This window comes from Periophthalmus magnuspinnatus, chromosome 16 (assembly GCF_009829125.3).
Source record: "Periophthalmus magnuspinnatus isolate fPerMag1 chromosome 16, fPerMag1.2.pri, whole genome shotgun sequence".
NCBI lineage: Eukaryota > Metazoa > Chordata > Actinopteri > Gobiiformes > Gobiidae > Periophthalmus > Periophthalmus magnuspinnatus.
The window spans coordinates 21545582-21571119 of record NC_047141.1 but is presented as its reverse complement, the minus strand read 5'-3'; the positions used below and the strand labels follow the sequence as shown (position 1 = coordinate 21571119).

The 25538-nt window shown below is 39.7% G+C and overlaps 2 protein-coding genes across 2 annotated transcripts; both read left to right on the top strand.

Annotated features, from left to right (window-relative positions):
* The first annotated feature begins 1719 nt into the window (after positions 1 to 1719).
* On the top strand, positions 1720 to 5187 carry LOC117383424 (eomesodermin-like). The gene is made up of 7 exons (XM_033980603.2): positions 1720 to 1782; positions 2742 to 3247; positions 3337 to 3491; positions 3646 to 3767; positions 3976 to 4134; positions 4214 to 4275; positions 4347 to 5187. The coding sequence occupies exons 2-7, from the start codon at positions 2751 to 2753 to the stop codon at positions 5113 to 5115; spliced, it is 1764 nt and encodes a 587-aa protein (XP_033836494.1). The 5' UTR covers positions 1720 to 1782; positions 2742 to 2750; the 3' UTR covers positions 5116 to 5187.
* A 1178-nt stretch (positions 5188 to 6365) lies between these two features.
* Positions 6366 to 25462, top strand: LOC117383324 (ankyrin repeat and IBR domain-containing protein 1-like). Its single transcript, XM_033980474.2, has 20 exons — positions 6366 to 6511; positions 7956 to 8212; positions 10878 to 11178; positions 11490 to 11672; positions 12134 to 12251; positions 12839 to 13047; positions 15326 to 15414; positions 15488 to 15632; positions 16524 to 16690; positions 17209 to 17297; positions 17747 to 17877; positions 19683 to 19817; positions 19950 to 20036; positions 20244 to 20310; positions 20752 to 20897; positions 21000 to 21178; positions 21585 to 21636; positions 22316 to 22427; positions 22697 to 22731; positions 22828 to 25462. The coding sequence occupies exons 2-20, from the start codon at positions 8025 to 8027 to the stop codon at positions 23683 to 23685; spliced, it is 3291 nt and encodes a 1096-aa protein (XP_033836365.1). The 5' UTR covers positions 6366 to 6511; positions 7956 to 8024; the 3' UTR covers positions 23686 to 25462.
* The last annotated feature ends 76 nt before the right edge of the window (positions 25463 to 25538 follow it).

Genomic DNA, 25538 nt, shown 5'->3' with positions numbered 1-25538 from the left:
GAAACACCAAATCTTTACAGAGAGGCAGAAGCGTATCTCGGTGGGATAGCTGGAACATGACAGCCCCCTGACCGCTCCCACGCTGAGCACCAAATGTGATGGTCCACTCCCACTGCTACTCTTTGCAGAATACAGGATTGAACCATGACTGTAAGCATCGGAGGGGGAGGAAGGGGGGACATAACTTTGAAGCTTTTACCTGATATGTTTGATAGAATGTTGTGACTATGCATCTCAGAAAACATAGGCTACCTCTTGAAACAGTCAGAATACCTTATATTTTACAGTAATTATTATCCAACCACAATGAATAACAGTCCATACAGCTTTCTTAGAATATAGAGAATTCACTCAGCCAATCAAATGCTCAGTTAGTCCGTGTGGCAGTCGTGACATCACCAGCAGTGTCGGGCTCAGTTCCTCCTGTGGCTTGGGACCAACAAGGCCTTCTGCTGACCCTGGTTTGTCCATAGATGGATGCGTGTGTGTGTGTGTCAGTGTGTGTGTGGCGTGCGTGTTTGTGTGTCCTCCTGTCTGTCCAGAGCACTGTGGGAGAGGCGACCTGGGGCATGGCTCACATTCAGAATCATCCCTTTAGATGTGTCAAAAAGCAGGCACAGTGAGGGGACAAAGTGGGACAGAAAGGGCACCAGAGTAAAACAACAGAGAAGAAGATAAAAGTTGAATGTCATTTGGATTTGAGATAAAAAACAATTTGCACATCTGTATTTTAGCCAAAGTAGAGGAACTTCTTCTAGGTTCAAACCATGACCTAGAGAGTATAGCACACCATTAAAATCCTATGAATGCAATTAACACACTAATCCTACATTGTTGCTTGTGATGTTTGCCAGTGGAAGTGTATTCCCTTGACTCATGTATTCAGACAGCTTATCAGTGTATTCATGTTGAGTGGGTATCCGTTATTTTCCTGATTCTTAAATCAACAATGCCTCTTATTGTCCACATGACAGAGCAAAGATGAGCCTCAAGAGTACAGATGATAGGGCACTTTGTCTGTCTGCATTTGTCTTTGAATTATGAACTTTGTAGAACATTATTAAAGGTGTTTAAAGCCTGGTCTTATCTATTCTGCAAAACATATTATATGTGATTGTAATCATTACATTTTACACCAGATTCTGTTTTAGCGGAATTAATATGCAAGATTGACTAGACCACTAACATAACAATGAAAGGAATTTCATAAAACACTGACATCAAGATTAACTTTTGAAAGTCTTTGTGTGCCAGATTTCATAAAGGTACAATTCATAAGGTGGCAACGTCTGAAATATAGCTTACAACAATGTGTGACCACATTGACCATTTCGTAACTTCTACTTCGATTCTAAACATTCAAGGAATATCAAGAACATTACACTAATTTTAAATATAAATCATTTGCCCACATTTTTAAACCGATAAAAGTATTCCTACCCCTAAAATTAACCTGTGCATGGGCTGAGTTTATTTGTTAAAATCCGACGTTCACAGACGCAGTGTGGTTTTTAAGATCTCGCACCTTGTGCCAGTGATACTGAGGATCCCCGGCCCCTCCCCTGGGGTCCAGAGGAGGACCCGATAATAGGCTGCTACTCGTGCGTCATGGCAGTAGCGCGCAGAAAGCGGCGGTGCGCTTCTTTGCCGTTCAACATTTTGCGCACGGGTCTCACTCTTCTAGATCAAAGACAAGATTTATGAAGTTACATGGACGAAAAAATCAGCATTTAGACGAACCAACCCCTTTGGCAGTTTACCTACAAAACAAATAAGCACTTGGTAAGTCACTGCTTTTCATACATTTTAGCTCTACAAATTTTACAGCTCAGGCCCATGATCTTAGAAAAATAAATTTATAGACCACTGTTGGCTATTTTTGTTTTATTGGCCTGATAATGGTCACACGATTTTTAAATTTTTTTTATTTATTTATTTTTTACTTAATTGGGTTATTGATTTTACTGGTAATTTTTATCCAGACATTATTCGTGTCATTTTAGACATCATTTATCAGATTAATAAAACGTCACTTATTTATTTATTTTTTTCAAACGGGATAAAATTAGTCTAGGTGTGTGCTTTTTCACGTCAAATAAATAGAAATAATGTAGGTTAATTATTACCAAAACGTTTAATTAGACATATAGCCTATAGCCTAATTTCAAATGTTAATTCATTCAATATCATTTTATAGATCCATGTAGAAAGCGCAGCCTTGCAATAACATTAAACGTGTTAACTTTCTGAAAATGTCTGAAACATAATCTATCATCAGCACAAGAAACTTACTATTTGATCAAATTCTTCCCGCGCGTAAAAATGGTGCTGTGCGTTAGCCACGATTTAAGTAAATGTATATTATTTATATGAGATTGACAGATATATTTCAGGATTTTTACAGCTATAAAAAAGCCTTAGGATATAGCCTATTTATAATTTAACCTGTTTTTCGAAAGTTTAACAGACACAGTAATGGTTTACCTGTAAATAGGCCAAACAAAATTGTAAATGTATTTGTTCGTTTCTTCAAAATCCGTTGGTTGGCACACATGATATGGTGGATGATAGTTTTTTATTTTATATATATATATATATATATATATATATATATATATATATATATATATATATATATATATATATATATATATATATATATATATATATATATATATATATAGTTGTATAAAATGCAATAGAGCAAAATATACAGCCTTGTTCTTTATTGTATTTCTTAGGTTATAAAAATGCTCGGCAGTGATGGAGACAGCAGTCCTTTCTCACCTGCTAAAGACGCATCTGATGAGAAGCGCAAGTCTCCGGCCTTGGAGCGGGAACCGTCGGCAGCCAACAGGTTTACGGAGCATGGCGTGGACCGCTACTACATCCCACCCTCAACCTCCAAACAGAGCACAGAGCCGGGCAACCCGTGCTCGTTCCTTCCTTACACGGCGAGCGGCACTGTTTACAGCTCCTCAAGTGCACCCCGGTACCCCTCATCTCTGCATCTGAGCTCCGTTCTGCCTCCAACGGGATTCTCCCCCTCCTCCTCTGGCAGAGGCCACTTCAGTCCGGCCTATCAACTGGGCCAGAGTCCTGGCTGCCTCTACCCGTCCTACGCCAGCAACATGGCCCTACCTGCGTCCACGGCGCACACGCGCGCTCAGGTCTACCTTTGCAATCGGCCACTGTGGCTCAAGTTCCACCGACACCACACGGAGATGATTATCACTAAACAGGGCAGGTACGCACCGCTCAACCACGACAAACTTTGCTGTGTGCGCATGGTTTCACGTCAGCCCTATCAAAAGTCGATATTTTCTGTTTTCCCAGGCGTATGTTTCCTTTTTTAAGTTTTAACATAGCTGGACTAAACCTAACTGCACATTACAACGTGTTTGTGGAGGTGGTTCTCGCGGACCCCAACCACTGGCGATTTCAAGGAGGCAAGTGGGTCACGTGCGGCAAGGCGGACAGCAGCAGTCAAGGTAGAGTCCACACGCGCACAAGTTCACACAATCTTTACTATTGTTTGAGGAGAGCAGATTTGAGAACTGTTGGCCATTTTACAATTACTTCTGTAAAGTATAGCCTGATGAATAAAGGACAAATGTACACAAAATTATTACTATTTTTTCATAGGAAATAAAATATATATCCACCCTGAATCACCAAATACTGGAGCCCACTGGATGAGACAAGAGATCTCCTTCAGTAAACTCAAACTGACCAACAATAAAGGCACCAATCACAGCACATCTCAGGTACTTGTTCATACTTAGGTACTAAGTTCATTAAATGTCAAAATTCTGGCCTATTGAATACCTCCAAATATCTGTATGTTTTGTTTGTTGTTTTTTTTTTATATTAAAGTGATTTTAAAATTGTGTAAATTAGGCTAGGTTTGAGAATGTCATAGCTGGCTAAATAGTGAAACAAAATTGTAACTTTTACCAATTTCTTTCTTTCTAGATGATTGTATTGCAATCACTGCACAAATATCAGCCGCGGCTGCACATCGTGGAGGTCTCTGAGGATGGAGTGGAGGACATCAGCAGTGAACACAAAACCCAGACTTTCACTTTCCCAGAGACGCAGTTTATAGCTGTCACTGCCTACCAAAACACTGATGTAAGTGGCCATACCACTTATTTTAGAAGTGAGTATATTCTCCAGAAATCTTACTTCTCTGCTACTTATTTTCTTTTAGATCACACAATTAAAAATAGATCATAACCCTTTTGCCAAAGGATTCAGAGATAATTATGATTCGTGAGTATATCTTCATTGTTATTTATATCCATTGATCTAGAGGCCTTCCACATAACTCATGTATTTTTCAGAATGTACACTGCTCCGGAGAGTGACCGGCTCACCCCGTCCCCCACTGAATCTTCTCGTGCTCACCAGATTGTACCTGGGGCACGCTATACCATGCAGCCTCTGTTCCAGGACCAGTTAGTACACAACCTTCCTCAAAACCGCTATTACAACAGTGAGAGAGCTGTGCCACAGACCAACAGCCTCCTGTCCCCCCAGACAGATGATGGAGTGTCACAGAGGTGGTTTGTCACTTCAGTGCAGCAAGGAGGAAACAGCAGCAGTAGCAGCAACAACAAGCTCGACCTGAGCCCATATGAAGGGGAGTACAGCCCTCTGCTGCCCTATGGCATCAAGTCCCTGTCCATGCAAACATCACACGCCCTGAGTTATTACAGCGACTCGCCCTTCTCCACCATGACCCAGGGCTGGGGGTCTAGAGTGGCCTATCAGAGGAAGGTGTCCCCCAGCCTACCCTGGTCCCCACGGGCATGTCCCATATCTAATTTTCCTGAAGACTCAGACAAAACAAAGCCACTGGATGAGGAGATGAATGGCAGTGTGATGCCCTGGACTGACACACCAGTGTCTGTCTCTTTAGAGAAAACAGATTCATATGCACTAGTGTGCAAGAGGAGACGCCTGTCCCTCAGTGCTCCCAGTGTAGAAGACGCACATGCTGACATTAAGTGTGAGGATTTGATCTCCACGGTTAACAACAGCTCCTATGGCAAAGAAACACCCTCTTCCAAAAGCATGGCAGCCTACTATTCATTTTACGCAAACCAATAGACTGGATTACCAAGACTTTAGATGAGCCTCAGTATTTCCCATTAATAGGCTCCATCAAGAAAATATGATGGCCCACCATAGTCCAAATTTATTGTGTTTAAACACAATAAGCAGTAGTTTAACTTTTTGCTTCTTCTATTGACAAACTATAATGTTGAAAGGACTGTTTAAAAGATCAATTCAAAACCAATTTTTAACCCCAGCAATTAAAACTAAATTTAATAAAATTATTCAGATAATAAGTAGGCCTACCAGTCTGTAGTTAACACTCTTTTTTTTGCCTTTTTGGCATGCACGTCCAGCAGGTGTTTTTGTTGTTTTGACACTTCCCTATTTATCTGTGTTAAACTGACAAAATAGATTTCATATACATTTTTCACGCAATGCCTAAATCTAAAAATGAAGGCAGCTGTAATCGTTTGTATAGTTTACTGTCTTTGGCTTATCTGTTTCTCTTTTTTTGCCCAATGTGTTTGCTTTACATTGCTTTGTTACAAGAGGCATTTGTGCTTATAGATTATTTATTGAGCCTGTAAAAAAGATGTTTGTGCACTCTTTATCAAATGTGATATCATATTGTTCTAAATTGTAATGTTCAGACCTTTGATATTAAACAGACGCAAAAGTTTGCTTGTGTGACACAAGTATAGTCTTGGCCTGCACGTTCAATTTCAAATTCATTCTTTTAGGGTAGGCTACATGCAAATGGACCCAAGAAGACTTGAGATTTTACTTCAAATATAAATACTTTTTAAATATATGTCAATTTAGCTAAATAACGTTTGCTTTATTTTGGATAAATCACATAAAAGACTCGCACGTTTGCGAAAAGCGCGTCTGTCCTTCACTCAGAAAGTTTGTTTTTTCAGTGGACTTTGTCGCACTCAAGTGGTCAAAAATCATATTACAGCGGAGACCAACTTAAAGAAGTGCATGAACAGAAGTGTGATAGGCTCCAGTCTGCTTTCTGACTAAATAGACTGTTGTAAAATATAACATTCAGGGTATACGTATAGTTTGTGTCCAGTAAAATAATTGTATGGCATGTTGTTAGTTAACATGTCTCGATAATAAAGTGTTATAAATGACGTGCGAAGTGTGATTTATTTAAATTAGCCGTAATATTATAACTTCTTTTGTGAATATATGTGTCGCCACTGTCTCTCATCGTCTCTCAACACTCTCTTATATTGAATCAAAGTCGTGTTTTGTGGGATGTTGTCAACCTGGCAACCCGCGCGCAGCCAGTCGAGCGCACGGAACAGACGTGAAAACATTACTGGAGCGCACATATGGCGAGCACTCACTTATCAAAATAGCTTCTGTAAGGCACAAATCCGAGTGTGACAGTTATTTTTACAGAGACGGAACGACGGTAATAGTCTGCACTGTACATGTAAGTTCAATTCACAGTCACTGGACAAGTGATTTGTTTAGTTTGCCTTTGCCAAGTGTTCTAGGTTAGCCAAGTTGGCTACAGCACAGTTAGCAAGCTAGCTCTGCTAGCGTATGCGTGCACATTAGCCAACGCAGATAGCGTCATGTTGGGTTTTGTTTATGAATAACGTAAAGCTAGCAAGACATGCTGGACACTGAAGTTCATCCAGATCGAGCGATCGAAATCTAGTCAGGACACGGTTACCAAGGTTTGAGGTCACTGTTGCTCTTGTAAACGTGTCACAAAGATGTGAATTTTGTACTGTATTGTTACCACCCTTGCACGAGATTTTAATGGGTGATTAAGCTAATGGTAAACAAATAAAACGTGGCCTATTTTTGTCTCATGAACAGCGGATGGTGGCGATCCATTCTGTCTGCTGTGATTTGTGTGATATGTCATCAGGCGAGGTGTGTTGTGGCTCTGGCTGTCACTGTTGTCTAGTGTGTAACTAATGTTAGGTAAATAGTTAACCATAACGTTAAATTAGCTACTAAAATGAAAAATATGTCTGTGGTTCTGCTGTTAAGTACAAATATTGCGACATGTTTATTATTTACAGGGGGACAGAAACATGGCTGGTTTAGTTTATGTGTTTTATATTTATTCCAAAGTTAGCGGCCGCATTTTGGTTTTACACTCATTGTGTTTACATGCACACAAAAATCTGATCATAATAGCCAACTTTGTGAATTCTGGAGTGTTTTTATAATTGAAATGGTATGTACACACTGCTAAATCTGATGTTGATTTCTATCTTTCACTTTCACTTTGTGTGCATGTGATAACGAGGAAAATAAAACGGAAAGGTTAACTCTTGAAACAAAGAAGACCAAAAATGTAAAGTATTTCTACTTTAAAATTCAAACAGCGCCTTCTAAAAATCCATGTAAGAACTGACACAAAAAAGCAAAAACCTAAAGATTATAAAAGCTGCATTCCCAACAGTCAGGGCCATATGGCTGTGGTGGAGGTGGATTGGTGCCGTGCTGCGTGATGTTCTTGAGAGGAGTATCTCCTGTTTCATTATAGCTCGTGGCCTCTGTGGGATGAACAGTGTTGGCAGAGCCCAACGGAAACTCCTGGTGATGACAGAGGAAGTGGTGTCCTTCTCTCAATGGGAAATTAGCTGGCCCCATATTGTAGCTGTAACGGGAATAGAGATGCTTATTTCCTGATACAGTATGGACGACTATGCAGACTTTGGAGCAATGGGAGAACTGCCACTTTTTCTTATTATTCGGAAAGAGAAATATATCAATTTAACTGAAGATTGGTATTTTCCTAATTCATTTCTGATATTGCTGTAACATGCCGTGCCTACGGTTCAGTTCAGTGTTACTGTTTAGTGTTTTGTTCATGCGTTCAATTCTGTTTAACTTTTATTTGTGTCTTTTTTTAGGACATTCACCATGCTGCCCTGCTGAACCCAAGCTGCTGAGGACCACTTGAGAGGCTCTTTACAGGAAACATGGGGAACACAGCCACCAAGTTTCGAAAAGCCCTCATCAACGGGGATGAGCTGCTGGCCTGTCAACTCTATGAGAGCAACCCACAGTTTAAGGAAGCACTGGACCCCAACTCTACCTACGGAGAGTCCTACCAGCACAACACTCCTCTACACTATGCTGCTCGGCACGCAATGCTACGACTACTCAGGTTAGTATCTGTTGCAAGAATAATAAATTTAGTACTTGCTACTTATCAACAAATTACTGCATAGTAAGAAATGTCCATGTTTTTACTAAATAAATGTCTATGTATGTCCCATCTGTCTCTCAATAAAGCCATCTTAGGAATGCATCCTGCCTCTCTGAGGTTGCATCCCAAAAGTGTATCTTTTATACGCTTTACCTGATTTTTATTTTATTACCGTAAATTTCGGATTATAAGCCGCTACTTTTTTTCCACGCTTTGAACCCTGCGGCTTGTACAGCAGTGCGGCTTATTTATGGATTTTTTACTGGATAACGGCCCCTGGGTTTTATTTTCACGGACAAGCCTTCTACACGTGGCAGATAAATATGGCAAAAACAACTTAAGTGCATTAAAAAAATACAACTCACCAAACCGCTGCATCAGAGGGAGCCCTGCGCTGATTATGTGATTATGTCTACTCTGCTCCGCAGTTTCTTTCAAAAACTCTAAAGGCGTATCGTTTAATCCCAGGTACTTATTCTCCATGTGCCAAAGCAGTTTTGAAGGTTTCATTGCCTTATTTGCTTTTCCCGTATGTTACGTAGAGCGGACTGTGCGCGTGAGTCACCTGCAGCGACAAACCCAGATTTTAAGTAGGCATTGTCTGTTAAATTTATCTTTCTTTTTCTTGAAGATCGTAGTCTCCTCTTCTGGCTCCTCAGTTGTCCTTTTCCCTTTTGTTAAAAGCTCTCCAAAGACTTTTGTTTTGGCTCATTTTCACTCGCTTGTGGCTCTACTTTTGTGCGTCGTGTCTGATGTGTTATACGTGATACGTCACCGCGGAGACAAGAGCAGATAATAAACTTGCTACTACATCAAATAGATTTCTGTGGCGATTTCCAGCAGGATTTTCATGATACATCTACGGACGAGCTTATTAGTGTGTCATTAGGGACAGGCGAAAGTTGCTCCTGACCCCTGTGCGCACAGCGTCTGAAAATCAGGGCTTTTTACGCAGGACTGTGAGCTGTGTCTGTGTCTGTGAGACGTGAGACGTGAGACGTGTTTGTTTTGAACATTGTTCCGCGAGTGTGACGCTTATTTTGAGCAACGAAAAATAAGAAAATATTATTTTATTTTAAGATCATAATAATCTTCCAATTTAAACTACAACAAAAAAGAGCTAACACAAATAAAATACACTTCAGCCACGCAGAGCCGCAGTATAAGACTGAAAGAGGCGCATACGGCTCCGGAGCCGCGGGTTGCCGACTCCTGAAATAGAGCCACTGCACGTAAGCTCGACATCAATGAATCCAACTTGGTCAATGTAAAAAGACGACAAAAGTTTTCAGAGGAAATAAAAGCAGATTTTCCGTTTTGGTGCAGTTTTATTTTCTAAACCTGCAGATGTGTTCATCCCGTGTTGTTGTCGTGTTGGTTCCAATTTTCAGGCACAGTTTTTAAAAAAAGCGTGTCAGTGCACCGTCTTTCTGTGTAAATATCTCATGTTACAATATGAAAACCTGCGGCTTTTATTCAGGTGCGGCTTATATATGTACAAAATTGATTTTCTCTTCAAATTTAGCTGGTGCGGCTTTTAATCAGGTGCGCTCTGTAGTCCGAAATTTACGGTAATTAATTTTTTTGCATTAAAACATTTTAGGGTTTTTTGCTTATTTTTTGTTTTTTAGTTGTCATATTCCAGTTTTGCTGGGATGTTGCACTTATAGCTGAAGATGGTGCTGTTGACCGTGAAGTCTTTTATTTGAAACTGAATTAGTCCAACACAAAACACTGAGTTAGGGCTCGGCGCTCTGTTGCCCATACATTTTCTGTTACATGGCATGTTATCAGATGTTTTAAGTATTGCTAAATGAAAATGAAAAAAATAAAATAAAATTGTTACAATAGAAATAAAGGATGTGTGTAAATAAATTATCACTAAATACTAAGCATCTGAACCCATACAGGAGTGATCGGTGTAAATTTGCGTGTTGCAGACACTTCATACAGAATCAATGCCATGAATACAGATTACACGCTGCAAAACGTGTGTGTCTGGCTCTTTCCTCACCACACCTTAGAAGATGGATTACAGCAGGCTTCCCAGCATAATTTCCAGGCAGTTGGGAGTATAGTCACCATAAAAACTGTATGCACAGCTGCAACTGTGAGCTATGGTTTTCTGCAAAGTAATGACTAAGCATCTGATTTTTTAAGGTTACTATAGTTAAGGAATACAATAGATTATAAAGCACCATCATTATTGTCAAAACAGAACATAAATAAATGCGCTAAATTAATTAATCCAAGGGTGTTGATTTACATTCTGAAAACAAATCCCATTGAAAAGACTGATAAAAACTGTTACTGAAAATCTATCATGTGTAGGTCCAGGCAGACACTCTAATGATGCTCTTCCTGCAAAGTACAGCAAGTCAGGAATAAACCATGTTTTTCTGAGCACCTGCTCCGGCTAGGATATGCATCTAGTACTCAACTATTCTAGTACACGAGAAGACCTCTATTGAGAAACTAGCTTTCGGTTCATCTTCACTGGCAAAGCAGGCTGTACCATAGCTGGAAACATGTAGCTCTTGCACATTAATGATGTTAAAATTGTAAATTTTCTGATTGATAAGTCAGTTTGTTTATATAAATGTTCAAATCTTATATTTGTTAGGTCTTTTCTTCTAAACAAAGATGGAAATCCCAATAAGCGTAATGTGCACAATGAGACCTCTCTGCACCTTCTGTGCATGGGGCCCCTGATCCTGACTTCAGAGGGGGCCCTGCAGCCGCGTATCACACGACCACATGAAGATGAGTACCGGCGGGCAGAGTGTCTGAGGATTGTCCTCTCGTGGACCGGCGCAAAACTTGACCATGGAGAGTATGAAAGAGCTGATGTGAATTCCACTGACAACAAGAAAAACACCAGTTTGCACTATGCTGCTGCCTCGGGTATGAAGACGTGCGTAGAGGTAAGATATGCTATTGTAAACATAGGATCTCATTTAAATGGACAACCTTTCAATGTAGTAATCCACATCTCTTTTAATCTGTAATTTTGCAATGTTTCACTTTGTATATTATTTTCACATTAACTTGAACGAGTCTATCTTGAGCAATGCTTTCAGTCATACATTCTTTCTTTCTTTCTTTTTTTTTTGGGTGTGGGGTGCTCTAAAACACACAGTCTGATTAACGTTGAAATATGTACATCCTTTACAAAACACTAACAATAAAATCTCATCTCCTTATGTAAAGTACTGTTTTGTATTGAATTGTTCAGTTGCTGGTGCAGCGAGAGGCAGACCTGTTTGCTGAGAATGAGAACCGCGAGACTCCATGTGACTGTGCGGAGAGGCAGCACCACACAGAGCTGGCCCTGTGCCTGGAGTCGCAGATGGTCTTCTCTCTGGCCCCTGAGGCGGAGGGTATAGAAGCCGAGTACGCAGCCCTCGACAGAAGAGAGGTACAAAATACCAATGGGCATCGCAGCACACTCACTCAATTGATGTCACTTGAAGCTTGCAAAATGCCTGAAATGTTTTAGGGGGGATTTAATAGGGCTGAAACTATGAACAGAATCTCATAAACCTCATTTTCCACAGAACTAAACAACGCTGGGTTTGGCAATTGTGCTTTATTTGATTTCCAAACCATGTGAAATGCTGGACTCGTAGTTAAGTCAAGTTAATGCTTTAAATCTGAAAATGTGGCACTCTATTGGTGAAGATTCAAATGTGCACACGCAAAATAGCTATAACAAAGACACATTTTTCATTTTTTACACAGTGCCACATGCTTGCTACCATCTTTTTAGTTTTTATTTCTTTATTCTTTTTTTAGGGAAAAAACATGATCATATTATTACCGTGTTGATTTTTCCCCCCTAATTGCCCTAGTTATTTCTCTATCTGCTGTGTTTTGTAGCTGTTTGAGGGCTTGCGGCCTCAGGACCTCCGCAGGCTGAAGGACATGCTGATAGTCGAGACGGCTGACATGCTCCAGGCCCCCCTCTTCACTGCAGAGGCACTACTGCGCGCCCATGGTACAAACACAAACTAGAGCCTCTCTGTTATATGTAATTAAACCATCAGACTCACTATTCTTTGTATGATTTACATATTATAAAACTTACAACTAAACATCATAATTATTACTTCTAGACACTTTTAATGTATTGATGAGTTTTAACTGAAATAAAATGAGGCGAATTGTGGTAATATTCATTATCTAAATGAGGCCATTTAGAGACTGGGGCCTTTAACTGCTGCAGAAGTCATTTTGGCAGACTGATAATGGCCTATTTGCTCTGTTGACTGGGGTACATGTTTCTTTTTTAAGAGCCGACCATTTTGTCAGAAAATATAGACTAGCCACAGTTTGCAAGTCCTGCAGTTTCCCCCGCAAGAAGGCTCATTTTCTAGTAATGTCTTTGTTTTGAGATTGGACATATTTTCTAAAGCAGAAAACCCGATGGCTCCTGGTCTTAGATGTATGAGTCAGCAAAGTATTATGGCTCTTACAGAACTTATAGACATATTTTCCATTGTTACCATGGAAAACTGTCCCTTCCAATTGTAGCCATTGTTGTGCTTTGCCATTGATGTAGTCCTGTCATGTGTCTATACACAGACTGGGACAGAGAGAAGCTGTTGGAAGCCTGGATGAAAGATGCAGAGGAATGCTGTCAGCGTTCTGGAGTGCAGATGCCCAACCCGCCCCCTAGTGGCTGCAATGCATGGGACACACTGCCCTCTCCCCGCACACCTCGCACTGCTCGCTCTTCTATCACCTCTCCAGACCAAATAAGCCTCATGCCTGCAGATGAAGAGTCAGCCCTGGTATTAACGGCACTTACAATGAATACACACAACATTTGACATTTTTTGTAGTAAGAACCTAACCACAGTATCTTAATTTAATTTTTTTGACTTATCAACATTCAAACTACACTTGAAAAGCATCAAAGAAATGTTTTAAATGTAAGACCGATGTACTACGGAACGAAAAAGAGATAAAACAAATGTAAGTAAGAGTAAAACAGTTTATAGTGACATTTGTAAAGTAAATAACAAAAGAAATGCAAATTCGATGCTCTTTATACTTTTTTTCACAGAAAATTTCTATATAATATAATAACACTCAAATTACTCAGTATATCTACCTAAATTATGTCCAATCTTGTCACATCTTGTTCTTGTAGACCCTTGACTGAATATTGTGGATTTTGTTTGCCTCCACTTAGTCCACACTAAATGTGCCAGTTGCATTTATATTTATGTATTACATCTTAATGCATTGATTTCCAGTATTGCATCTAAAAATATGCTACAATATATTATAACTGATCATTATCATTATTAGTGTGTTGTTTTCGAATGCTAGTCAAAATAATTTTTAATGTCTTTTTTATTACACTAAAATTACTACCGTATTTTCCGCACTATAAGGCGCATCGGAATATAAGGCGCACCTTCAATGAATGGCCTATTTTAAAACAAATTTCATATATAGGGCGCACCGCATTATAAGGCGCATAGAATATAAACTACTGTAGTATCTGGGGTTGTGTTACGCATCCACGAGATGGAGCTGCGCTAAAGGGAATGTCAACAAAACAGTCAGATAAGTCAATCAAACTCACAAAACAAGTTAATGCATCACAATATAGTAACTCTCGAAATAGTGCAAAGTAATAACAATAACTCAACGTTGTTCAAACGTTAATGTCCATAGTCACAATATCTCCAGCCTTGTTTAGTTGTAAACACGTGAAAGAAACACGTAAAGCCTCACTTTTTCAGTTCATTCCTCATTCACGAATCCGAGTTCTACCTCTTCAGTGTCTGAGTTGAACAGTTGGTCGAGCTCATTCAAAGTGCCCGATTCCGTCTCGTCAAAATCGCCATTATCCGTGTTGCTGCTGTTGTCTAACAGTTCAGTGACAATTCCTGCCTTCGTGAAACTCGGACCACAGTTGAGACTGATATATCAGCCCAGGCATCCGCGATCCATTGGCAGATTGTGGCGTATGTCGCCCGGCGCTGTCTCCCCGTCTCCCCGTTATCCCTATAGCGTCGGATCCTGTCGTTGCAGATAGAGTGGGTGGCGGACTTTCCAGCAGCGTAACTCCGCGCCCAGTCGTGCTCTCATGTAAACTCAAACGGCGTCTCAAAGCGGAGACACGGGGCTATCGAAATATTTTACCGTCATTACGGTAATCTGCCTCTGTTGTCCTGAAGGTGTTGAATGAGAGCGCGGGGCTGCGGGGATTTTCCCAGTCATTTATTCGACGCGTAAAAGAAAAAATACAGATGGATGTGTAAAATAGAAGTAGTTGTGTGGAAAAAATGCAGCAAATGCTGATACTTCGTTTAACATGATTTTTATGGCTAAAAAATAATAAAAGTCTAGGTTTAGGTGAGCTATACTGGCCCACAGTGTGCTCAGTCCTTAAAGGGTTATTACCGCTATTACTTCAGCGACGCCTCCTGACTACGGGTGTCATAATTGACCAATATTGATCCATATATAAGGCGCATCGGATTATAAGGCGCACTGTGGGTTTTTGAGAAAATTAAAGGCTTTTAGGTGCGCCTTATAGTGCGGAAAATACGGTACTTTTTTGTACTTATGATATTGAAAGAACAACAACTAAGAAAACTTTTAGGGAGCTCAAGCCTTTTATTCAACTTATCTTTTTAGAATAATTGGAATAATTTTATTTTGTGGCCTGTTGTTAATGGATAATAGCGTCTGATAGGCGGCAATTTGTCTTGAAATCTTGAAACTGGCAGCCCTTATTGAACCTCTAAAAAGATGTGTCTTGTGCCAGACGACTGTGTTCTACTCAAGGGCCCGTTTAAAGGTTACACTTGATTATATCTCATTCTGCTCTTTTTCAAATCAATACTTACATTGTAGAGGCACACTGGCTCCTTTATTTCTTTTGTCAGGCCCAGGCTTCACTATAACAAGAGCTCTGTGTTTTGGGGGTGTGTATTTTGCATAATTTTGTGCATTATTTCCCTCTCTAATGCAAAAATGTCAGCTTGCTCTTTTTAACATTTTGATCAGTTTAGCCTCTGCATAATCTTATGTGTTACATTTGTATTTCAGTGCGGTATCTGCATGTCTTCCTTTTCCGTTTTTGAAGAGCCAGTTGACATGCCATGTGGCCATGAGTTCTGCAGAGCATGCTGGGAAGGGTAGGTTATGAAAGCTATAATTAGCTAATAAGCTAAGCTATAATTGTGATTAATGAAAAATGTACATCTGCAGGTTTCTGAATATGAAGATTCAGGAGGGTGAAGCTCACAACATCTTCTGCCCTGCGTTTGACTGCTACCAACTTGTGCCTGTGGAAGTTATAGAGAGTGTTGTCTCAAGAGAGATGGACAGGCGCTATCTCCAGTTTGACATTAAGGTAGACTAAACGTATGAATTAATAAAAATAAAAACAGATTTAGTATATACAATTTTTGTGGTGAACAGGAAAAACCTACAATAATTATTTTATTGGAATTTAACATTTTAGACTACAGCAGAAAGGTGATGGCTTGGTGTGAGTTTTGACATTTAGGTGTAAGTTGAGCGGGTAATCTGCCTTTTTAAAGATAAATTCCCTGTTTACTAGTAAGTTTCTGTATTAATATTTGTCTGTGTAATCCCTCAGTCGTCCAGGTCTGATCCATAGCAAAAGACGAAGTTTAAATCTGTCAACTGGACAAATCATTGTAAGAGTGAAGAAGTTTCTCTGCTCATACAAGCCGCTTCTTCAGTTCTGGTCAGATTGCTGGTGGCCACTGTCTTATATCAGTCTGAAGGGAGGGGCTAACTACACTGAAACTGTAAACATCTATTGTTTCCAGTTTTCCAGTTTTCCAGCCCCTCCCTTCAGATCGATATAAGGCAGTGGCTTGGATGAACAGAGAAATGTCTTCACTCTTGAACGATTTGTCCAGTTGACAGATTTAAACTTTGTCTTTTGCTATGTATTAATATTTGTATTTGTGAGAATTCCAGTGATCTTGTAAGTGCAACTTGTGTCAAATACTTGATAGTTTAAGAGCTTTTGCCAGCACCACACATCGCCCCCTTTTATTAGTTCACATGGCATGTCTTTTGGACCATAAATTTCTTTAGTTAACTCAGATCTAAAGAGCATGCATATTAAAATACATTGATACTGATATTATAATTTTTTATACATTGATGTCTATATTTCTTCTTCTGGCCTACATGTTTGTAACAAACAGCGTTTCCCATTATTTTATGTTATTAGTCCATCACTGCTAACATTGCTCTTTGTTGTCAGGCGTTTGTGGAGAATAACCCTGCGATCCGCTGGTGTCCCGTGGCAGGATGTGAGAGGGCGGTGAGGCTCAACAGACAGGGTCCTGGAAGTTCTACCTCAGACTCTCTGAGCTTCCCCCTCCTCAGAGCGCCAGCTGTAGACTGTGGCAAAGGACACCTCTTCTGTTGGTCAGTTTTAATCACTACTGATCTCAAATAAATAGGTTCAAAATACTATGGAGTAGTTTTAGAGTCAAGGGATTTGAGGAATTTATTTTGGGGATTTACCAAATATCTGTGACAATCTTTTTTCATATTTTAAAATGGGTGTGATACTCCAAAGATGACCAATATTTAGCATAAATATTGTTTCTTCTACATTTTAATCCACTACCCTTTTTTAAAAAGACACACCTGATGCACTGAGAAGGAAAAGCAAGGGAGCTCAGAAGGTGTCTGGTGATCTTTTATGATTGTATAAATATACAAACTGTATTAATTCCAGATGAATGCATTTTGCAATTATTTTTTGCAAAACTGAATTTCAGAACTTTGTTTTCTTAACTGTCTTTATGTTCAATCTTCATATGTATATGCAAAGTTTATGCTCTACCAATGCATATTAATACAAGCCCATTTGTTTGTGAACTACTATGACTTTGCCACCGTATTGTAGTATTTTGTTTTTAAATCAGTTGTGATTCTAGGGAGTGTCAAGGAGAGGCTCATGAGCCCTGTGACTGTGAGACATGGACATCATGGCTGCAGAAAGTCACTGAGATGAAACCTCAGGAGTGTAAGTGTACAGTCTCTATCAAATATTAGTACTGAGGCATCTCTTTATAACAATGTTCTGGTTCAGGAGCAGAATATTTGGAACTTTGTCACTCTGATGAGAAGTACATAATGCATACATAAAGTATGCCTACGAATAGTTATTCATTTTAAAGAATCAGTTGTTGAAACCAGACCTCCCCTGATTAAGGTTGCAATGGCTCAAACACCAACCTATTATATTTGAGTGATAAAAGCAACCACCCTTTATTATATTTTCTCCTATTTGAGTTCCCTTAGATACTGATTTTGATCAGGATTTCAGACTTGCTCTATGTGGGTGCTTGAGTAAAACAGGAGACACAAATAACAATGTCTAAGCAGTGAACCTCTTTGAAGCTCAACAGTGCGTTTGCTGCATCTTTTGTACCTCATTAAGGCTTTATGTGTGCTCCTCTCCTTATGCTGAAGTGGCTGGTGTGAGTGAAGCTTACGAGGATGCCGCCAACTGCCTCTGGTTACTCACTAATTCCAAGCCCTGTGCCAACTGCAAGTCCCCTATTCAGAAGAATGAGGGCTGCAACCACATGCAATGTGCCAAGGTATGTTTCCCAATAATAAAATAGTTGTCCAAATGAATCATTGTTTACGTGAAATCATCATGGAGACAATAGTGAACCATCAAACTAAAATGAGTTGTTATTGTTGATTATTAATGTAGCTGTTTACACCAGCAGGTGCTAGTGCTAGCTGCTGCATGGTGCAGGCCAAGTCAATCATGTTGATTTGGTCTGTGAGCCCAAGCTTTCAAATGATTTATAACAGATCATGTGGTATTGGAAGTTTCCTTTATTAATGGCATGGGCATTAAAAGTTATTATTGGACTATGCAAAAATAAGGCATTTGGATGAGTTAAAAAAAAAAAAAAGAACTTTATAACAGCCATAAAATGTATAGATAATAATACTCAAAATACAGAAGTTAGGGCCAAAAGTACATTGATTTGTCAAATCACTGACCTATGTTGTAGCTCTGGAGGCCTTTAAATGATTAACATCTGTAATGAGACTTTTGAGTTTGTTTCCACTTAGTTTTAATGACGCTCAAGTGGTAAAAGTTCATTAATTTGTAACCATACTTGAAACACAAGTATAGGCATATATTAATCATAATTATAATGGATATAAATGGGGACTCAATTTTAAGGAAATGTACAAGGGTAATGTGGCAATTATATCAGCAGGTGTGAGTATGTAATCACTTCACTTAAAGGGTCTTTTTCAACTCATTCAACATTTTGTATACTCTGATATCATCCCTTAATTTGCCTTGAATGAATAGTGAATTTTCATTTTGGCATAGGACTCTCAATAAAACACACAATTTTACCTTTGGAGTGTTAGTCCTCTCGCAGAGTAGTAGAGGATTATACCAAAAGACAAATACAAAAATAGTAACACCTATGGTAACAGTATTCTTACTTGAGAAAACATGTCTGTCTATTTTTTGGTCTTTTTGTTGTGCCAGAAATACTAGAATCTGTGCTTTATTTACTTTCGTGTACCTGAACTCTAAAGCATTAATCAGATGTTATGTCCAAACAGAATTTGATATGTTCATCAACTACCTTTTTACTATAGTGGTACTCTCTAAAATAAATAACATATTTTGGATCCCCACCTCTGGGGTGTAGTATTTGTTATACCAACTTTGGAGACTTTGCAGTGTCGAAAAGAGCAGTAAGCTGTCATGAGGTGTGTGTGCTGGCCCTGCTGCTGTCTGGCTGCAGATGTCTGAGCTGAAGAGGCTGAGAGGAGATGGAGATTAGTTCACAAAGGCCACTGAGTCTCTTGACTTGTCATTACCTGGAAAGACGTGGCGTTACTGCTGTTGCTTAGAAACTCAGGATTGTGTGTTGCCAAGGAACATTTGGTCTTTGTCTTTGTGCTTCCACTTTTTGCCCCTGTCCGTAGTCTCCAGACTTCTATTACATCTGTCCAGTACAAACATTTTCTTTTTGTTTATCTGTCAGATACTCGTCGCCGCTCCCACTTGTTTCCTTTGTATTGATTTGTTGAAGTGTCATGTAACAACAGTCATGGCAGAGTTTCCATAACAACCAAGGGACATCTTGTAATACATTGGAGTCTTGTGTGTGCTATAGATTGCTAGTGGTTGTTTTATGTATTGTAATTATTTTTCTGTGCGATTTTTGTGATTATGCCAACAGTTCAGAATTTTTATGCCCAGCAAATAAAGAAGTATATTTGTCTATTGTTAAGTTTGTTCCTGGGTTGCAACACATTTCTGCTTGTATGTTCTGATGTGTGTAAATATCATTCTCTTTGTATATAGTGTTATTACCTTCCTATAACTATTTTTGTTGTATTATATCTGTTCCTGTAGTGCAAGTATGATTTCTGCTGGATCTGTCTGGAAGAATGGAAAAAGCACAGCTCATCCACTGGAGGGTACTATCGATGCACTCGCTATGAAGTCATCCAGCAGGTGGAGGAGCAGTCAAAGGAGATGACCGAAGAGGTACAGCTCATACTACAAAATAAATGCTACATTATTTTCATAAAACAACAAGCCAAATTATACATCAGTAATAATAAAAAAAACGTTTGTCTGTATTCACAATGTTCACCAGTTTTATGTCTAATTTTGCAGGCAGAGAAGAAACACCAGAATTTTCAGGAACTTGATCGCTTTATGCACTACTACACACGGTTCAAGAACCATGAACACAGCTATCAGGTACTGCCCGGTTGCCACTTTACATATTAGATGTACATTTGAATCTGCTTCTTGTTATTTTCCAATCCAGACTTACACATTTTCTAAGATGGACGTCATAGTGCCTTTAGTCTAGTGAAATTTACCTTGCTTTCTATTCTCCTAAGTGTTTGTCTAGATATTTTTACTTAACAAGAGGCCCTAAAAGCTTCTGTCTTCTTACATTAGCTGGAGCAACGCCTGTTGAAAACCGCCAAAGAGAAGATGGAGCAGCTCAGCAGAGCCCTGAGTGGAAGTGAGTATGGGCCAGATGTAACACTGTCAGTCTCTATTACACTTTTCAACACATCCCGTCTACTTTGATGTTCAGCTTTGAGAAAACGCAGCAGGAGAGATCCCATAAAGGTGTTGAAAAAGCACAACCAAAAGCAAGACAGTTCATATGCTTGATAGAAACATTTTTGTTTTTAACTTATTAAACACCTTCTAGTGTGTAGACATCAAGTGTGGTGTCAAGTTTCCTGTCTTTTGTGCAAGGTTCAATTTAAAATCCCTCAAAACTTGCCAAAAAAGCAATATTCTCAAGCCTGGTTATATAAAGAGAATATGAAATACAATATGCTGCATACTGAGAATTATGGTACACCATATGAGTATCTTTATGATGAATTATAAATATTGAGAAACATACCTACATGCTTAGTTTAGACATTGTTCTTTGCTGTACTTATTGCAGGAGAAGGGGGCCCACCTGACACCACTTTCATTGAAGACGCAGTTCTAGAACTACTAAAGACTCGACGCATCCTGAAGTGCTCTTATCCTTATGGGTTCTTCCTTGAGCCCAAAAGCACAAAGAAAGAGATCTATGAGCTTATGCAGGTATCAGTGCTCAGTGCTGACAGGCTGGCTGTCATCAAAGGCTTTGTATTGCCATACCGTTTACTCTCTGAATGTGTTACTAGCATGATTCTTTGTTTGTAGACTGATTTGGAGATGGTAACAGAGGACCTTGCACAGAAAGTAAATCGCCCTTACCTGAGGACCCCCCGCCATAAGATCATCCGTGCAGCCTGTCTGATTCAGCAGAAGAGGCAGGAGTTCTTGGCCTCTGTGGCCAGAGGAGTAGCACCCAGTGACTCACCGGAGGCTCCCAGGCGCAGGTAAAATGTGAAATCATATGTATGTATGTTTTACAGAGAGATATTATGCAAAATTGGAGCTTTTTACCATGTTATAATGTACCCTCATCAAAAACATGTCTGAAGGGTTTGTATGTATCATCCATGCATGTTTGAGTATTATTGAGTATTATGGCGATCTGTCCCAGATTCTATTGAAACCCTCTTCATAGCAGTACAAACCCATGCTTCTATGTAACCCATCAGTCAAAATGAAACTGAAACTACTTAAACATTTGAATATGTTGATTTTGGCAAATGTAGCATTTTCAAAACAATAAAAGGTAACACGGTGATCTAAATATGTTATGTTAACAATAACCTGTAGTATAATACCATCTCTTTAGGTGTTTTAAATGTATGATGTGATTCACTTTTTTTTTTTCAGTTTTGCTGGAGGTACATGGGACTGGGAATATTTAGGATTTGCGTCGCCTGAGGTACGGAGGTGTTTCATTGGGTATATGCAAATGTTTGTGTAGATGTTAGTTTTTAAGTGTATATTACTTGCTCAACCTTGTTTGTTACCACAGTTTTTGATTCTTCAGTCTATCATTCAATCTGGTTGATTTGAATTAACCCTAATAATCTGGGTTCACTAGATGTAGCCACAGATAATTGCTCTTCTTCAAGTGTGCCAGTTTATTTGAGTTAAGTTTAGTTCGTCATTCTGCAGTGTCTTATTTTGACCAAAACAGGAGCATAGTTTGGGTAGTTACGCTGCATGCAGTGGTACCTGTAGACCAGGGCTATAGAGTTTATCTTAACCTGATGATGTATTACTTAATCAGATTGAAAGTAGATTGTGCCATGGTGGCTATCACTTACTCATCTCTAAATAATTGGATATCAGTGTTATGATACACACCTGGCTGTCAGTCAACATCATCTAAATACCAATTTAAGACATGGAGATTTTTCTGATAAAGTTTAATGAATAGCATTTTAATGTGCTTTATGCAAATGCTCTCTTTTAAAATTAATTTAGGCCTGCTTTGTGAAAGTCTCTGTAATTACTTCTCTATCATTCACACTCCACTCACTGACAGTATGTCAGAAATCTCAAATGGGAATCAACTTATCCACACCATAACGAAAAGTAACTTTCTCCTCTCACAGGAATATGCAGAGTTCCAGTACAGACGGAGGCACAGGCAGCGGAGGAGAGGTGACATGTCCAGTCTGCGGAGTGATACCCCAGACCCCGATGACCCCAGTGATGGCACTTTAGGTAAGAAACACTTCCTCCTACTTAAGTGGACAGATGGATATGTAAAACTGAGATTGGGTCATATGAAATATTGTATTTTGGTAAAGCACTCAGCCTTTTTAGAATAAACCCAATGTCTTAAATTTAATTCACTACTATGTTCAATCTTCATCCATGTATTTTCTGTAAGAATAGAATCTGGCCATTGTTGGTCAAGTTTCTAACTTCAGGAAACAATAACTGTGTTAACTGTCTATTAGCTGTTATTAATGTTTTGTGTTTTTATAAAGATGGACATGACCTCGGTGGGCACAGACATTTAATGGTGAGCCCAGGATTTTGTTTTAAAAAAGTAGAACTGGAATAAATACAAGCAATATCAGTATCTAACGTGTGTGCATATTTTAATCCATTATTTCAGGGTCTCAGCTCTTTGGATGAAGATGACCCAAACATTCTATTGGCCATTCAGCTGTCTCTCCAGGAGTCAGGGATGACAGGGGGTAGAGAGTCCGATGAGCCTCATGATGTGTCGCTGGGGGCCATCGGCACCTCACTGCCCTCTCATTTGGAGCAGAGCCCTGTAGGTGTGGAGGCAATGACCCGAGCCTCTTTGAGCAGCTCTGAGCTGCTGGAGTTAGGAGACAGTCTGTCCAGACTGTCCATCAGTGGTCAGTACTCTACTACAGGTCACATGTACAGGACGTCCCTCCCCATCCCAATGGCTCCAGGAGGCAATAACTCCTCCACGGGCCTCTTCTCCTCCAGCGACACCCTAGACTCCACCACATGTAGCAGCCAGGAGCCGTCCTCGTCCTCTGCTTTAGCTGCAAACACAAACCTGCTGGGAAACATCATGGCCTGGTTCCATGACATGAACCCTCAAGGTATCACCCTAGTCCCCCCCACCTCCTCCGACACTGACACAAACCTGTGTGCGCTTCACACTGAGGATGAAGATGAAAGCCTTCGAGATGAGCAGGACAAATCTGCTCTGGTTGTCTCAGAGAATACAAAAGAAGTGGAGGCGGAGGTATGTGCAAGTGCTATAGAGCAGAAGGAAAGTGCTGGAGCTGTAGCTGTAGCAGAGAGGCCTAAGCAGCTGGAGCTGGTGCAGCTGGAGCCCCTGCCTTACTCAGTGCCGCCCAGCGCAGAGCACACACACCCTGAAGCCTGGAGGCTTGGCCACGTGGTGGACACTCCACAGTGCCACTCTGTGTCCGAGCAGCTGCCCAGCACCAGCTCCTCTGAGTGGGAAGAACAAGTGCACTTGGTATGATGGAGGATCTCGAAAAGCCAAACAGCCCTAAGAGTGCCCAATGATGACAGCGTGGAGGATGTCTCTGATTGTGCTCATGACAAACTTTCAGGATAAATCGAATCCCTTTGTTTCTTATTCTGATTTTAGTCCAATCCCTGGGGAGGAAGAGCGTACTTTTGTGAAGCATTTTGTGGCGTATATTTCCTAAAGTAAATATTGTGCTGAGTAACTGATATAGGCAAAGGCTGCTGTGTCAGTTTGAGTCAGAGGACCTTTTAGATAGAAACTGTAGGCTGGTGCGCTGTGTCTCCACTGGATCTATAGCCTATTGTATGTTTTAGGACCTGATGGCTCTATAGAGGCCACGGTTGTATTTAGCAGTGATGTTAAATCTATTGGGAGCAGGTAAGGACTAACTGCCTTGCCTGTTTAAGTCTGCTTATTTTGTAGGTGCCAAACACTGACGAGCAAAAGCACAATTTGCAGTCACTAAGTGGATTCTTTAAAGCAAATTGTGCCTGTTGAATTTAATCTGAACCACTCAGTAAAACGTTAATGTGAAACTCTCAAGCCATAATTTCCTTCAATACTTCTGCTGGTGATATCTAAACAGAACCACTGAACCACAGAGCAGTTATTTATTGTAAATATGAGATATGCACAAGGAGTTATTTTAGATTCACAGTGGATATGAATTAAAAAAACAAGACATTTTAGTCACAAATGTCACCTGTCGAATTTGAACCTGGATCAGCCTAAGGGTTATTTCTAAATGTACACATTTGCGTGCAGTCAAACATAGCTTGAGAAGCACACATGTGAGTAGCCTTGTTTTTCTGATGCAGGAAAAGGCACTTTCAAGGATAACAACATCCTAATTTTAGATTTAGTATGGCACCGTTGTTTAGTCCAAGAGTTGTGGCGCAAACTGAATGTGTGTGGGACATTTCTCTGCTGTCACAATTACAGTGCCTTTGTGTTAATCACCTTTTGATTTGAACATTTTCAGAGTGCTAATTACACAGTATTTATGGTGTAAACCAAATATATACCCCATTACCTTATGTTTTCTCACTAGTATGTAGTGTGCAAAAAGGAGCTCCTAACTGATGTTTTTGGTTTATCTGTAGCATGAGGCTTTTGTTTAAGTAGAGTAACATTGGAGAATCAGAGGAGTGTAATGGCAGTGAATGACTTTTCTTTACATTTTTGATTTATATTTTAGTTTGAGTGCTGCAAAAGATACTGTTTTAGAGACTAAATCACTTTACTGACTTTGGAGTTGACCTAATGTATTTTGCTATAGACACTAAACAGAGGACAGTTGCAATATAAATATTCTATCAAAGAAGATTGTAAAATATTAGGTTCTAATTACTCACAGACTACTGTCTGAATGAATGAAGTGATCTCTATTCAAATCAACAGGCCTAGAACAACATTGGCCGTAAAGATGTGTCTTGGAGTTGTGTGTGTGCCATAATGAAGTTAGTGGAGCTAACTTGGCCTGAAATGTGATCAGGTAAAAGTGGTTATGAACCTTGTGTGTGACTGACAGTATGCTGTGCATGAACTGGGTACACTTCTCAATGGGATCTGTACTTTGTATTTCACCTCTAATGTCCAGGTAACTTATTTTAAAAAACAGACATTTTGTAACTCATCCAGATTTTCTATTGTAAAGCAACTAATCCTTGAAATGTTATTTGCACTTTCATAGTCTATACTTGATACATTCCCTCTTTATATGAACAATGGTTAATGTGTGATGCCAATAAACTGTGTTGCATTTTAAGCGTAGCCTTTTTTTCTGCCTCAGGCTGAAACACAACACGCACATCAAATACTGTAAATACATTAAAAAAGACTAA